Source organism: Teleopsis dalmanni, chromosome 2, assembly GCF_002237135.1.
Source record: "Teleopsis dalmanni isolate 2A chromosome 2, ASM223713v2, whole genome shotgun sequence".
Classification (NCBI taxonomy): domain Eukaryota; kingdom Metazoa; phylum Arthropoda; class Insecta; order Diptera; family Diopsidae; genus Teleopsis; species Teleopsis dalmanni.
This window is the reverse complement of record NC_051847.1, coordinates 127,147,150-127,163,621: the sequence shown is the minus strand read 5'-3', so window position 1 is coordinate 127,163,621 and position 16,472 is coordinate 127,147,150. Positions and strand designations below refer to the sequence as shown.

Sequence of the window (16,472 nt, the reverse complement as noted above, 5' to 3'; positions counted from 1 at the left end):
AGTACTACAAAATAAAAATAGTAGATATGAGAAGGAATCTCTCACTGATATAACTCGTGAAACTCCCACTGTGAGCAGTTATGGTTTCAATATAATGTGATACAGAAAATAATCTATATGATTTTACAATACCTAAAAATAATATATAAATTAATAGATATCAAGAAACAGAGGAATTTAAGTTTTTTCAAAAAAAATAATTGAGCTACTGTAGCTACATTTCTTCGTTTAATATTTTAATTTCATTTGACAATTAATTTTTAATTTAACGTATGATTCACCATATGTACTAGAATTTAAGTTGGTCAGACCTACGATAATCAAGTCCTAATACAATAGAACTCGTATCAATAGTTCTGACATTAAGCAAAAGGTTAATTGTATTAAAGTTAAACCATTTAATAGAGCCTTAAAAATATTTAATTATTTATGTTTTTAGTTTAAGGTCAGAATCCCCTATACTGTATTGTCCACATACAGTCAAGTGACATAACTTCAACTTTTATTAGACAGTTATCCTATATCATTTGATGTAGTATTATCATCCCTTGATCACCTAGTTATATTAACTAGGGCGATGCAATCACGTTTAAAATCAACCAAAGAATTCTTCACTGTTACATGTATGTGATGTCGTGGATTCTCCATAAACTGAGGGATCAGATTTAATTTACAACGACGTTATATTTTTAAAATACAAATATATCTTCTGACCGTGACATTTGTTTCTCTTCGTTTTAATTTGTTACACTGATGAAAAAAGACTTCAAACTAATATATGTCGACGAATTGGAGCAGCGAAGGACCTAGTAGTTTAGTGTCTTATTCTTAGTTAACTTAAAAATTAATTTTAGTGTTAACTCAAAAACAAATAAATAAATAAAATTGAAAATTGAGTACAATTTTTATTATCAACATTTACTATACGAATCTTAAGAATTATTTTTTAATTATTATTAAATAATAGGCTATGAATGCACCCCGACCTTTGTTTTTTAATAGTATAAAAAGAAGGAAGAAAGAATTCAGATAATTTTTATTGTGCTCTAGTACCGTGCATAGTAAGAAATATTGAGCCTGTTAGGTTTCTACCAATTCTATTTTTCTATTAAGGGAGGGAGTATATTTGAGACTCATCCATTATAAAACAATAGATTAACATAATTTAAGTGCGTCGGTTAAGATTTATATAATTACCGCTTAAGATTTATGAGAATGAAATAGGAACCAGCAGAAGAGAGGGCGTCCAAGAAAACGAATCATTTGCAAAATGTTATCAGGAAACCATGTCACCAGTTTCGCCAACTTTTTCATTGATTGTTGTTATAAGACTTCAGTTCATGTAAACGTGTTCTGCAAACGAAAAACAGTTGACAAATTTTTCGTTTGCGATAAAAGAAATAATTCTTTTAGTTAACCTATATACTTATACTTTTCTTCCAGTTTCTTCCAGAATTTCTTAAAAATATTTTGGAATGCTATATGTAATATCTTTGCAAGGTGACTAAATAATAATTCGCCTTAAAATTTGATAGTCTCGCTATGACTCTACCATAGACATATTATTCAGCCAATGATCCAACCATTCTTTTTCTATACTTTTAAATTATATTTCCCTGTACATTGTGCACATTTTTTTAAGGCAATGAAACACGCCCAACAATTTAAGTTTTCGTCATAGCACAACACGTCATAACTCGGAACTCGCAACTCGCCACTCGACACTCGACACTCGACACTCGCAACAATTCTCAAGTAACACTGACGTTTGTTTTGACAATAGCGTCGCGTTCGTGTGGCTTAAATAAGCGCTCAACACATGCAAATTACGGTGCGGCCTGTACTATTCCCTCACGGCTGCAGCAAAGATAAAAATTATATCACTCAAGCGTATAATTTGGCAAAAATAATAAATTAAAAACGAGAGAACGAAAAACAATCGACCAACAACAAGTAATGACGTGCAAAAAACGCTTCATGTAAAATAGCAACCGGCAACGCGCGAGTGTGTTAAGTTTCCACTAACAGCAATAATGCAGAATATGTGTCAGAATGTATTTAGTGCCACACACTCTGACGAAATGTCAGACTCTATGACATTTTAATGTACATTCAAAATGCGGTAATTCCTGTGGCTGGCAAATAAGAGAGTCGGTGGGTAGAAGTCAGCTGTGTCAGCATTGTCAGCATTGTCAGCAGTGAATCTAAATTTACCGTCGCGCTTGTTTGACATAAAAATGGGTTATTTTTGTGTGAAAAGCGTTAACTCAAGAATTTTATTGCATTTTAATATTTACGAGAATAACAAATTAATTACTGCAATTTGTTCTTGTTTTTGTTCTTGTTCCATTGCAAATTGAAACAGACATTTTAATTATGACTTTATTATTATATCTTCAAGTGGATGTATATGGGAATTGTTAAAGTTTCAATTTGTTAGTTATGATCACGTTAAGTAAACTTATTTATATACATTTTATTTGCTTTTTGCAAATAAAAAACATATTTTTTATTTATTATGGATATTCTAGCATGTGCTTGTCTTAATGGACACCTAAAAAGTAATTACATTAAGGAAAATTATTTATATTATTTAGAATTAGAGTTAGAAATAAACAGGGTACCAGCACCCAACAGAGCGGAGCACTGCGGCAATGGCTGATATTTTGTGCTGCAACAGACCCTAACCGAACAGAAGACATTGCGCCTTCCGAATGAAAGCCAGAAGGGAAGAGTAGTTTTCGACCCAGTGACCTCCTCTTGCTCTAGATCAAGGCTGGACAGTCACAGAGAATGTGACTGGAAGTCTCGTCTGGTTCTAAGCAAAGTCGATAATCTATCTCTTCCGACGGACCCATTTTCTTAAGGTCATAACGCAGTCTAAGGTGGCCCGTTAAATATCTCACCAGCAAGCTCAACTCTGTTCTGCTGAAGAAGGATACCTTACAATAACTGTATGGACGAACCAGCTCTTTAACTGGACGTTTCTTCGCTCGACTAAAAACCATTTATCAATCAAAGACCTAGTTATAGACCAAATGAATCCACCTCGCAAGACTGTCCACAGACTCCTTGATTCCCGTGTGACCAGACACCCAGTAAAGCAACACTTTGTTTTTGCTTGCCAGCTGCTGCGGCGTGTCATAGCAGTCTAACAAAAGCTTTGAGGAAAACAAACAAATTTTCTTAATAGATAATATGTTTTTAATAGAATAGTTTGTAATAAAATTATTATAATAAAAATTATTTTAATAAATTATTATAATAAAATTTTTATTTTCTAATTAATTAAAATTGTAGCTGTCCATACAGCTGTTTTAAATATTGCCAAATACACATCATTAGTGTTCTTCGTGTGGACCAAAAAATGTCGTTACTTTTGACCAATAACCTTTAATTTATTAACAATTAAAAAATTGGTTTTGATACTAATTATAATTAGTATAAACTTAAGCAAAAACAAGCTTAAGAACTTTCTTTGGTTACTTTATAGATCACTCCATTCTGTGGTATCTCTTAAACAGGTTTAGGCCTCCCCAACGCTAATGTGTGCCGTTTTTATGAAATAGTTTTTGAAAACTCAGAGCACATTTTTTGTGAATATCCAGCTCTTTCCAGAGAAAGGTTTCACCACTTTGCTGATATTGTTTCGCTTACATATAAATTATGGAACAGCAAACCTCAAACTATGCTAGACGTTTATAAAAAAATCTAAACCTACAAAGTTTAGGGTCAAGGCAATGCGTTTTTTCTGACCTTTAATAATAATAATAATAAGTATAATGATAATTGTTTTTATAAAATGTCTACATATGTCTATGGGCTTAAGGATCAGAGCTATGCATACTAGATCAATTAACGTCGCAGGTTGATTTTAAGGTTTTAATAAATTTAACTACTGAAAATTATATAATTAAAAATTAATGCATATCTGCCATATACAAGTCGTAGTTTTACATGTTACCTATACTTTGTAACATACGTCAAATGCTTTAATATATTACGTTTAGAAGTTATTTACATTCACATATGCCCAAAGGATCACAGCATAAATTTTATGAAACAATTTTCTCTGTTACACTTATGCTCACCCACCACTGCTGATCATTGACACAGCTTCAGTATAGTATATAGCAGGATAAGTATTATAAGCGACTTAGACATATGAAGATTCCCACACTGATCTGTCGTATACAATTGACGCCACTCTTAAATTGCATTCTGTATCAAAATCAAAATTGAAATCAAATCAAAATTCAAACAAATAAAAACTCATGCACAAACAACAACAATGAAATATTTATAAAACAAATAAACAATTGCGTGTCATTCAGAAAATTGTCTATAAAAACGCCGCATATCGCATATGAATCGAATTCCACTGAGTTCAGTTTAGTTGGGCTGAGTAAATTATCAACAATATGGAGCTGAAGCTTGTATCTTCATCAAGCATATCATCATCATTATTATTGCTTTCATTGTTAACGTCATTCAAGGCGCATGATAAACACTTGCTTTGCGGTGTGTTTACAAGTTTACAAGCGAGTGAGTGTGTAAGCACACTCACTCACTCGCTTGCTCAGTCGCCAGTATTGTTAGTGTTATTGTTATTGTTATTTCTGTGTACGAGTATTATTGTTGTTTACCTTAGGTGTGCAACAATGTTGCAAAGTGGCAACGTTCTTGAAAATTGCAATATCATTTGTTTATGCATTTGTTTGCCATTGTGATTTTGTTGTTGTCATTTTATTGTACTCGTTGTTGTTGTTGTTGTAGAATTGATAGCAATACCGCCAGATAAATGCACAAAACGAACTACAAACTACAAATGCGTTAAGTATACAAATGCGTAAATATGTTATGCATATATTTATATATAGGTTTCGTTGTATTATACGTTTCGTTGGTTTATTTTTTTTATTATTTATATTATTATTTTTTACTATATACGAATGAGTATAAACAAATATCTGACTTGGTATATTTTTGCTGGCTCATTGCACACACAGTGTAAAGATATGTATAAAGTAAAAGATTCGTGCACATTACGAGGAAGCAGCGTTATAACAACTTCATTTATTTTTTTTGTTTTATTTTTATTATTTTATTTATTATTATTTTATATATTTTTGTTTTATAAATGTATCGTCCACATAAATCTTTACTTATGTCTCGCCTTGTCAAATGACATTCGATACGTGCAACAGCCGAAAGTCTTTTATTTTTATATGTATTCTTGTATATACAATAATATATATGTACATAACATACATATCATATGTTTCTTATACTATATTTTATTCAAGCATATCTCTACAGGAATTTCTCACTTAATTTTTTTTTTTTTGTATATATCTTTTTTTAACTACTTGAACTTGCTAGCTGTTGGCTGTTGGTTGCCTTCATTTCTTCCTGTATTGTTCGCTTGAAGATTTGAGTTTCGAATTTTGTTGAGTCATTGTTGCAGTTACTTTAATACTTTGCGGCAAAGTCATTAAAACTTGAATAAGTGCAAATACACATCGACTTCTGCTTAATATTTGTAAACTAAGTAACCTGCACTTTGCATATCCAGGCCGATAATGAACTTTTTCACATGCAACAATGTTGCGAGTGCTTTGTGTTTACATCAACTGGCAGCTCAGTTGTTTGTTTGTGGCTTGAAGCTGTTAGTTTTGTTCAGATATTTTGTGGTTTTATTTTTTTTTAATGGACTTTTCGATATATGAGACAACAAAATGAATTTGTAAATAAATTTGCAGTAAATACTAAATCAAGTTATTTGTTTAAAGCAATTCTGTATTTTATGTATAGTAATTAGTTATAATATTTATTATATTAGATTAGTTAAAGTTTACAACTAGCAATAGTCGCACCTCAGTAGAACTTCATCGGTTCCGATATCATCTCAGCGCAAAACTTATTATAATATTGTATATAATAGAGAACTTAACAGCAGCTCTAGAATATTGAACTTTACACACAGATATTAATGAAAGCAGCATTAAAAGTATAAATAAAAAATAGCCTTATATTTTTTATTTTCTTTCGACCATTTTCATTTCAGCGCTCTGTCTTTGATGTCCTTTTGCCCACTATCGACTCTCAAGTCTTTATGTATATCTTCATTTCTGATATAACATGAAGCCGTTAGCGTACGACTCAATACCATATTTTGATAAGATTAAAGAGCTCTAATGGTGGATGGCGCGGTACTGCCATATGAAGCACAGGCATAAAGTAGTTTAAGTCTAACTACTTCTGCTACTTATAAAGCAGAACTTTACTTTTTATAATTGACTTACCTTGTATGTATTAGTGGTTTCAGAATATTCTGAATTATATTTCAAGCCAATTTTTTTGACCCTTATAGTGTCTTTTATTTTTTCAAAAGTTAGACCTCAGTATTTTAGATTATCTACTCATTCTATTTCCTCATTATTGACTTTTATTTTTGTTGGATTTGAATTTCTACGTCTTGTAATGAACATAGCTTTCGTTTTTTCAGCGTTTGCTCTAATTTTCCAATTTCGGAAGTATCTCATTATCTTATCAATATGAAGTTGTAAATTGTTTACAACAGAATTAGCGATTTTGTCAGCATGCATAATCCAGGTTTTGTTCGCATAGAGTGAAATTGAGTTCAAAGATTCCTAAGGAAAATCTACTGTATATAAATTAACATATACTATAATTAAGACTAGCTTTAATTTTGTTTTTGGATGAAAAGTGGTTTTTTAGACTCTGACCAAAAACTCTCTATTTGCTAATAAGCTAACTTAAACTTTTATCATTTTTACTGAAATATTATAATTTTTGTTCAGACGCACCTTAATTTCGCAAAGATCTTAATTTCATCTTCGTTTTAGTGAAATTAAGTTGTTTTTTCCACACAAAATTTAGTTTTGAGCTTAGAACGAAATGAAGGAAAATGGGTAAGATTAATTTTAAGGAAAAGATAAAGTTGAGATAACGAAATAGTGACATTTTTTTAAATAAATGTCAATGAGAGTTGTTTTTAATAAAACTAGGAAATATTTTGAAAGTGGTTTATATTTTTAAATTTGAATACAGAGATAGAACTGTAACTGTAATTAATTTAAAATAGATTGAAAAAAAAAATAAATCACATACCTGAAATACACGAAAGCTAATAAAACTACTGAATGCCATCCTTAATAGTTATAGTATTCAACTTTTAAAATTTCTTAGATAATAATGGTTTTTGGAACATGTAATTTTTAACATTCGATTTGTAAACAAAAAACATATAATTTTCTTAACTTGGGGCAGTATGAACAATTTCGAAATTAAGGAAATTTGGCATAAAACTTAATTTATTTTCAAAATATTATATATATAATATTGCAATAAAAAAAGTTATTAGAATAAACATAGCATAGTAAATGTTGAAAAAATATTCGGCTTACCTAACGTATGAGTAATAAAATTGCGCACTCAAAAGTAATGTTGTTGACCATTAAATTGTTTGCATGAATTAATCATGCCCCATATACACTTATTCTCATAGAGTGTTAAGCAAACAAGAACATTAATTGTTTTTATAGCATGCTACAAAATTATGGTTAACTGTTGCATGTTATAAATAATACAAATACAAAGTTACATGGTATTATGTTTGTAATAAAATGAAACAACAAATTAAAAGTTATTAAAAATTTAATGTTCGTAAATATAGATTTAGAAAAATATCTAATTATTGGAATAATGAATAATGAAAAATAATTTAAGGAAAATTGTAAAGTGCAAATATCTGAAATGTACTTAGAAACATCAAACGTGTTTGATTTGGAATGTAGACGAGATTATGTCGCTTCGTGTTCTGTTAGCTGGTAGAGTAGCGATTTTTTTTCAATTTCGAATTCAAATACCACTAATGAAATTATTTGCTCTAGCAGTTACCAGACGTACGAGTATATGTACTACTCGCTATTTGCAATGTGCTTTGTGCACTCAATCATGATGCTGCCCTGTACTTTTGATGATGCAATGAAAGTTTAGAACATCTCGTCAGTAGCTTTTTAGTGCATAAAACAAATACAAATTCACTTAACATGCAAAGATACTTTTTGTTTTTGAATTTGAATTTTTTTCAACAATTTTCTTGTTTTATTTCTTTTGTTTTTTGTTTTTTTTTTGTTGTTTTAGTTTTTAATTTGAATAATGCGTCTTTCCTTTCACGTTTACACAATGTTTGCATTTAGCCATAAAATGTAATGACAAAGTATATGCATGCAGCCCGGCCAATAGATAAGTACCCAGACAGACAGACAGACACTCAAAGACAAGACCCATGAGTTGTTTTAATTTGAAATTGGTTTGGCTCGGTTCGGTTTGCTTTGTATTTATCATACTTTCATTTAAAAAAATTAAAAAAAAAAAACTTGTAATTATTTTGTCATTGCTTTGGAATTTATGGAATTTCCGTTATGAATGTCATTCACAGCAGTTCTGTTGGCCTTTACTGTAGCTACTGACTTATGAGTATATTTATGTAATATTTTTCAGAGTAATATCATAATTTTTTTATTTTTTTTTTGATTCATTTAAATATACGTGGAGTTTAAATCAAACTTACATATCAACTGAAGGTCTCAATGGATGTGCGTAGCATTTGTTCTCAAAAATAAACAAAAAAATTTATTACTCATAATATTTGTAAGTACTGCATTTAAGCAGAAAATAATAAAAATATTTTAATTGGTTTGAATTATTCAAAATTCTGATAATTATTTAGTTGAAGTACTTTTTTTATACATTTATCATATAATTTAATAAACAATTTATAGTAAAATTACGATTTACACTGTTTGATAAGGTATTTTACCTTGTGTGAGATAATAATAATATTAGATAATAGATAATAGATATTAGATAATAATAAAAAGTATCCGCGCTTTTTTGTCACTAGACAGTGTTGGTATTCATATATATATATATAGGCTACACTGAACTAATTATGTCAAACGAACATGTGTTTTGAAAGGTGACATTTTAGACTACAATTTTTGTAAAAATATTTTGTGGGATTTAAAAATCAATAAAATATCTGAAATAATGCGTTATGTGATACGTTATTACTATAAAAAAGATGAAATTACGAAAAATTCTGTACAGTTTATGGTGAAAAAACTGTGAGTGACCCGAGTATGGTTTACTCAATTCCATTCCGAAAATTCCAATGCAAAGATGGACCTCACTCTGGTCAGCCAATCACTAAAAAACACGGAAAAATTCTGCACACATGCTGTAAGGAGACAACGGAGGCACTAAGCATGAACAACATGACAGTTTTAAATCATTTAAATGAGTAGACCACGCAAAGATGCTATAAGCTTGGGTACCACGTGAATCCATTTCAATAATCGAATTACAATCAGTGAAACGCTACAAAGTCGAACCATTTTTAAAGCGAATCATAATGGACGATTTCATTTCATGATAGAAATGATTTAAATACGAATATATCTAATATATGTAATCATAGTCAAATGCCAATGATATTATGATATTCCACGAGCAACTTTAACGACTAATAAGTTTATTTTAAATGTTTGATGATATTTGCAGGGAATTGTCTAATATGACCTAATCTAGCCAGGTGCAATAGTGTTAAATCGGTTCTCTACTGTTCACATCTAACTGGTGTTCTACTGAACCGATTGAACCAAACAATCAAAGAAAAGCAACCAGAATTGACCAACAGAAAATGAGATGTGTTCCATCATGGCAATGTCAGGTCACACACATATTTTATGACACGCTTGAACAAAACCATCAAAGAAAAGTGATCATAATTGACCAACAGAAAATAAGATGTGTTTTATCATGGCAATGCCAGGTCACACACATATTTGATGACTCGAGACAAATTAACGAAGTTGGTTGTGAAGTTTTGATACATTCACTATATAGTGTGAACCTTACACCACAAAACTTTCTTAATGTCTGAAAATAAGTAGATTGCTAAACCGCGAACCTTATATTGTCTGACTACTATTTGTTTCGGTCTATGCAAAACTTTCTTAATGACTTGGCGTAGTTTTTCGCCGGTAAGGTACAGAAATTCCACACGGATGGAATTATGTAGCAGCCCGAAAAATGGCGAAAATTCACAAATATTATTGATTAATTTAAACATTATTAAAAATAATTATGAATACAGAAAAGTTTTGTTCAGCAATCTAAACAGAAAAAACAGCAGATACTTTATATATCACCTAAAAGTTTTTAAAGGTGAACAGAATTTTCATCTATTTCATTTTCATTTCATTTATCATAACAGATAAATGATACTCGTCAGTTTGCCATCTATACTCTTAGAAGTGTTAATAATTATTTTTAACAATATTAAGAAATTTTTTCAAAGCTAATCCTACTTAATAAAAAATCCAGCTCTTTATAAAATCCAAGTGTGAAAATCACAAATTGGTTACTTGTTACTTTAATTTTATTAAAATGCCGAAAATAAAGTAAGATTTTTCGCTAGGATACGCCAATTCCTCACGGTTGAGTAATCCAAAATTTTGCGAGTAAATTACAATATTTTAAGGCATTTCGTTTTTTAAGTACACACAGTGGGCACGTAAATATCCACAGGCAAATATGTAAATAGCAGCAGTTATGTATATTTATGTGCATATAAATGATATTTTTATACATAAAACAATATATATTTATATACATGAGAACAATTAATTTCATACCCGTGTGCACATTACTTAGAATTTAAATTTAAAAAAAAAAAAAAAGAAAAGTGTGTAAAAATATACGAAAGAGTATATTTTATATTAAATATATATATATTTAGATATAGATGTATATTGTATTAATTTATTTATGTTTCTTTTTTATGAATGAGTCATTTGCTAAATTTTCGTTAAATGTTTCGTATATGAATTTTTACAATATAGCAATTTAGCACCTCCGTTTGCCACTTATCCAAGTTGAGATATGCTTCACAAATTATTTGGTCTTCAACATAAGGCGGGGAGGCATATCTACAACAACAACAACAACAACAACAGACTATAAAAAGCGAGTGTTCTCGTCTCGTACTTATGCAGAGTTCGTCTTCGTCGCCTGACGACTTTCGCATACATTATGAATTTCAGTATTGGCTGGTCTGGTCTGGTCTGTTCTGTTCTGTTCTGTGTTGTTGCTGCTGTTCTTTTCGGCTTTTATTGCGGACTGTGCTTCATTATTATCTAGTCTAGAGAAGTGGGGCCGTAAAATCGTAAAGCCGTGAGGCCGTGGAAGAATTACGAATTACGCTCAATATGCTTTCAAATCACGTTGTAAATGTTTCGCATTTAAAAACACATGTCGTAAATTTGTAATTCTTTGGAAAACAAACCCAAAATAAATTATTGGAAAAAAATTTGAATTAAATCATAAAAACTCAACTCTTCGCCTTCGTCTTTGTCTTCGTCTTAGCCGTCTTTGTTTCGTTGGACTTTTGGACGAAACGAAACCAAAAAGCAACAATTTCTCAAAATAATCAGCAAAATTTGATTTAACTTTTTATTGTTGTCTTATTGTTGTTGTTGTGTTTTTATTGCTATTATTATTCTTTGCTCTGTGACTGGTAATTGTTATCGCGGCTTTGCTGCTGCTTGTTGGATTTGGTGCCAATGGGTAGCTTAGGTGTGGAACATAATTGATTGGTAAATAATTTAAATTGGATGAAGTTTTTTGTTCACGTTCCGTGTATGAGTGACGACGAGTACTCGTATATGCTGATTTTATTACTACCATTATATTGCGTACTTCAAACGATGAATGAAAATTTTTTATTTGATATTTCGGGAATTTCATTGATTCAAGAAACACCTTTCGAATGATAATTTTGTTGGTTCATAAAATTGTATAGTTAAAACACTCAGCACAATAGACTTCATAGTTTAACCATCGGAATGAAAACATACCGATATTTTCGCCTAAGCTATGATAATCCATTGTAGAATATTTTATTATCGTATATATTTTATGAAATCAGTGAAAGGTATCATAAAATTCTCAGGCAGTATAAGATTTACGAGTATTATTTTCTAATAAAATTTAATTAAAACAGGATATGACCTTTTTTCAATAAAATTTTAAAAATAGTTAATAATCTGCTAACTCTTAACTTCTTGATCAAATTTAAACTTTTGGACACCATTTTAACAAACTAATTTTATTAATTTTTATAATAATTTGTTAATTTTTGACTTCCTAATCAAGTTCAATTCTTTGGACACCATTTTAACAAATTAATTTTGGTGATTTTTATAAATGAAGCTGTTATAATTTAAAACATCAAACTACTGTCTGGTGAGGCTTCATAAACCTTACCATAACATACAGTCTGCTGCTCTGCTGTGTAAGACAATGATCCTACTGGCATTCACATGTGGCTTCGTAAATTGGTTCCTTAGTAAAAAGCACTATTATCTCGTAGCGGTGTTGGAGACTAATATTCTGCGCAAAATTGTTGACCCTATACGTAAGGAAAGGTGATGTCTGAAACTCTACAATCACAAACTGTATGCGTTCCATCTCGAAACATAGGTAGTTACAGAGATCTACTTAGATCGTTGGATTTCGGTAAGCGGGACATGTAGTTTATTTTTTGATAAACAGCTGCAAGGTTGTCAAAGGATGATTTAGATAAACAGTATCGGAAGATAGACATGCTAAGTTGGATTTAGTGGGTAGACTTGTTAAATGAGATCAATACCAGACACCAGTTATAGTATCAATGATGATAATAAAAATCACAATACTTTTAATTAAAGCTTTTATTTAATTTATTTATTGAGACAATTTTAGTTTTCAATTTATCGCTATTGTTTTTAAGAATCAAGAATAAAAGAATAAAATTAATTTAGTTAATTCAATTATTATATTTCTTTGAGTGTCATGCTGTGTATAGAAACGTCAATGTATACATAATTATTGTTATTGTATTATTGTAACCATTATTATGTTGAGGCTAGTTGAGTTAGTGCACCTGAGCACTTTTGCTCTCTATTAACTGCGAGGTTTCTTCAAAACCCCTCTTTGCGTCTTGACTAGATTATTGTTTACAACTTCATCAGACTAAGCAATAATTGACCTCAGATCTGCGTACCTCCCCGAGGAGTCTTTAACTATTCTGAGATTGGATAACGCGGTGTTGATAAGTCTGTCATATTTCGCAAATAATGGGATCAAACTTGATGTCCCTGAGGATGTCATTCGTCCTAATATACCATGAAACTTTGAAAAGTCTTCTCAGAGCCTGGCTTTGTGCAATTTCTAGTGAATTGGAGTTTTTTAAACTTTACTAAACGCTACACAACCATATAGAAGTGACGGACGAATCATTTGGTTATATATTAGTTTCCTGTTCTTAGTATTATTATTGTTAATAATACTTACAATTTTTTATAGATTGGTATATAATGTAAATAAAAATTCTAAAGAACTTATAATAATAAATTGCCACTAAATAAAAAGTTTTTTTTTAATATTAATAAGTAAAAACAAAATCTAGTTTATTAATTAATTGAAGTTTTAACTGACTGTGTACTGTACAGCTGTTTTGAGTACAGGCAAATAAATATCCATTATCAGTAATGTTTAACTTCTTGGATGTAATTGTTGTTAAATAAATTTTTAAGCATTGTGTTCAATTTGCACCCAAAGTTAAAACCTAAAGTCATGTTTCTTAAGCAACTAATCCAACTTCACGTTTTCTCAATTTTTTCTTAAAGTTGAACAAAATTCACTTGCTGTAATATATTCGAACGAAAGCATAAACCACAGCTATACACAATTGAATTAACTAATTATATTTGTTATTTTTGGGGTTTAGTCGCATTTTCTTTTAACAGATATTAGTGATATTGGAGTTCACTGACAATTAAAACATATTCCTACTGTTGTTGTAATTATATTCCTTATAGTTTTGTGCTATTCTATACCTATATGTGTTGAAATCTGCAAAGAAACACGGTCCAATATAACCTTTCGAATAATAACCACTGCGTACTATATGTTATGTAAAAAAAAATAATTTATTACGATAAAATGAAAAGCTTTCAGGGAAATACATGCGTAAAAGATGACGTAAAATATTAATTTTATAATATAAAATTTCTGAAGGATGAAATTGTATATACGAATAAGTGATTATTGTAAAAATATATTTCCGTCTAAAATAATTTCAAAAATAAATCGCGCACGTCCTCCACTAAGATATGTACCTGACTTTATGTATGTTAAGTGCACAGATATATTTAACAAAAATTATATATATTTAGAAAATTTATGTTTTCAATTTTCAATATTTGTTTACATTTAAATAATTTTGCGATACTTTGTTGCACTTGGGCAATGGCATTGCAATTACAAGTGCTTATTCTCAAATTCGAACAGATCCACTTTTGTGGTCGTCAATCGATCGCAAGATCTTTGCTGCAGTGAATCCATTAAATAAGGAAGAGAAAATTTGTTGTTTTCTACGTAAACTAAATGAAGTGATGAAGTGAGTATCTATTAGAATTTGCTTATTCGTCTTTCGTTTGAAGATTATTTGCCTAAGGAAGACAATAAATTCTTTAAGCAAAATAAACAAATAGAACGCTTATTTTTATTTTCAAGACACAAATTTCAACAGATTGCAGTTTGCATTAATATTCAAACAACCTTGCCAAATAATTTAGTGGAAATATATATTTTACTACTTACAAAGTGCTAATTTTAAGGATTAATCGACAATTGTAGTTTAAAGCTAGATTAATATACTATAATCTTATAATATTAATACAATTATCTATATTTATTTGATGACATAAATAATTTATAAATATTGTGTTTTTTTTTTTTTGTAGTTTGCAAATCATTGGATCTACGCAATTCACCCAGTGAATTTCGACAATTGGAAAATTGCACTGTTATTGAAGGTTTCCTGCTTATGACATTAGTTCTTCCAAAATCACAAGAGGAATTCACAGAAACATATCCACTTTTAACCGAAGTTACTGAATTCATAATTGTTTATCGTATACACAATTTACGTTCATTATCTCAAATATTTCCGAATTTAAGTATTATACGAGGTCGAGAATTATTTGATGGTGCCTATGCACTAGTTGTGTATTCAAATCCGCATCTTGAGGACTTAGGGCTTTCGAAATTGACGACTATATCACGTGGTGGTGTACGCATAGAAAATAACGTCAGATTATGTTTTGTTGAGACAATCGATTGGTCACTGATTCTTACCAATTCAACTGAAATAAGTATAAAGGTAAGACACCAATATTATTAGTTATACATATAGTCCTATATTTTTATACCAGTGCAATATATTTATATTTGAAAATATTTGTTTTACAATTGTTTTATAAAATTGGTTTATAATCAAAAACTGAAATATATTATAAAGGTAGCTTTTTTTTGTCAAATGTGACGCTTATTATAATGAAAAGAAAGCTAGAAGGGTTTGGACAATAATAACGAACCACCAACTCAAAAATTTCAATAAATTAATCAAATTTTTGTAGTTGTTGCTTTTTCATTACTCTTCGAAACTTTCTGAAATTATATTCTTTGAATAGATTATTGTATGAAGTCTGTCTTTTGTTAAACTTTTATGAGCTTAACCACGTAAATAATAATAATTTTACTATACGTTAGTATATTACTAAGGTTGCTAAACTATCTTTATGACGTGATGGTTTTGGGTAGATAAAATACGCTTTTCTACAAAATCATTATTAAAATGAATGCTACGGTGCTGTATTCAGAGAGGATTAGGAGATAAACCACTCCTTTAGTAATATAATTTAATACTAAATCTTATTATACGTTCCGCAAAAGCACTGTTAAGAAAATTGTTTTCTTATATATTCCCTTAGCGGAGAAAGCGACGCGGCCAAGGACAAAGAAGAAGAAGAAGAGATACCCCTCGGTTTGTCAAATATAAAAGCCCACTTAAAAAAATTGCTGAAATTCTTCTTGTTGCTAAGTTGGCAACTCTGTTTCCTTTACTTACATGGAATTTGAGCGTTACATGTAAATGACATTACTTGTCATTTAGTTAGTTTACAGTACGCCGTTTTTTCAGTTCATATCAAGTGTGTTTTACGATTTTTACAATAATTAATTTTTATGGAATTGCTGTAAATATAATAAATACTTAAATATTAGATTATGTTTAGATTTAAATTTTTAATTACTCGAATTATTATACAATACTAAACATATTTTAGTTAATTCCTCGCTAAACTACTATATTATATTTGTAATTATATTTTAAGACTAACCACAATAAAGATGAATGTCCGCAATGCCCCGGTGATATAAGAAATAATCAAGAAAGTGGTAGCAAGGATTTGATTTGCAAGGAACATAATGGACGACGACATTGTTGGAATAATAAAGCTTGTCAAAAAAGTAAGTACAATATTAACAGCTAAGAC

The 16,472-nt window shown here is 29.9% G+C and overlaps 1 protein-coding gene and 1 non-coding gene across 2 annotated transcripts in view; one reads left to right on the top strand and one right to left on the bottom strand.

The window, feature by feature from the left end:
* The window catches only part of LOC119680082 (insulin-like receptor), a gene marked incomplete at its 5' end in the record, with an annotated part of 56,586 nt that overhangs the window by 31,293 nt on the left and 8,821 nt on the right, over positions 1-16,472 (top strand). Inside the window, 2 exon segments of the mRNA XM_038092724.1 lie at positions 14,880-15,298; positions 16,311-16,446. Of these exon segments, the coding sequence (XP_037948652.1) occupies positions 14,880-15,298; positions 16,311-16,446 (555 nt within the window).
* Positions 5,784-5,921, bottom strand: LOC119686579. The gene has a single exon (XR_005252985.1). It is a non-coding gene; the product is annotated as a U4 spliceosomal RNA (small nuclear RNA).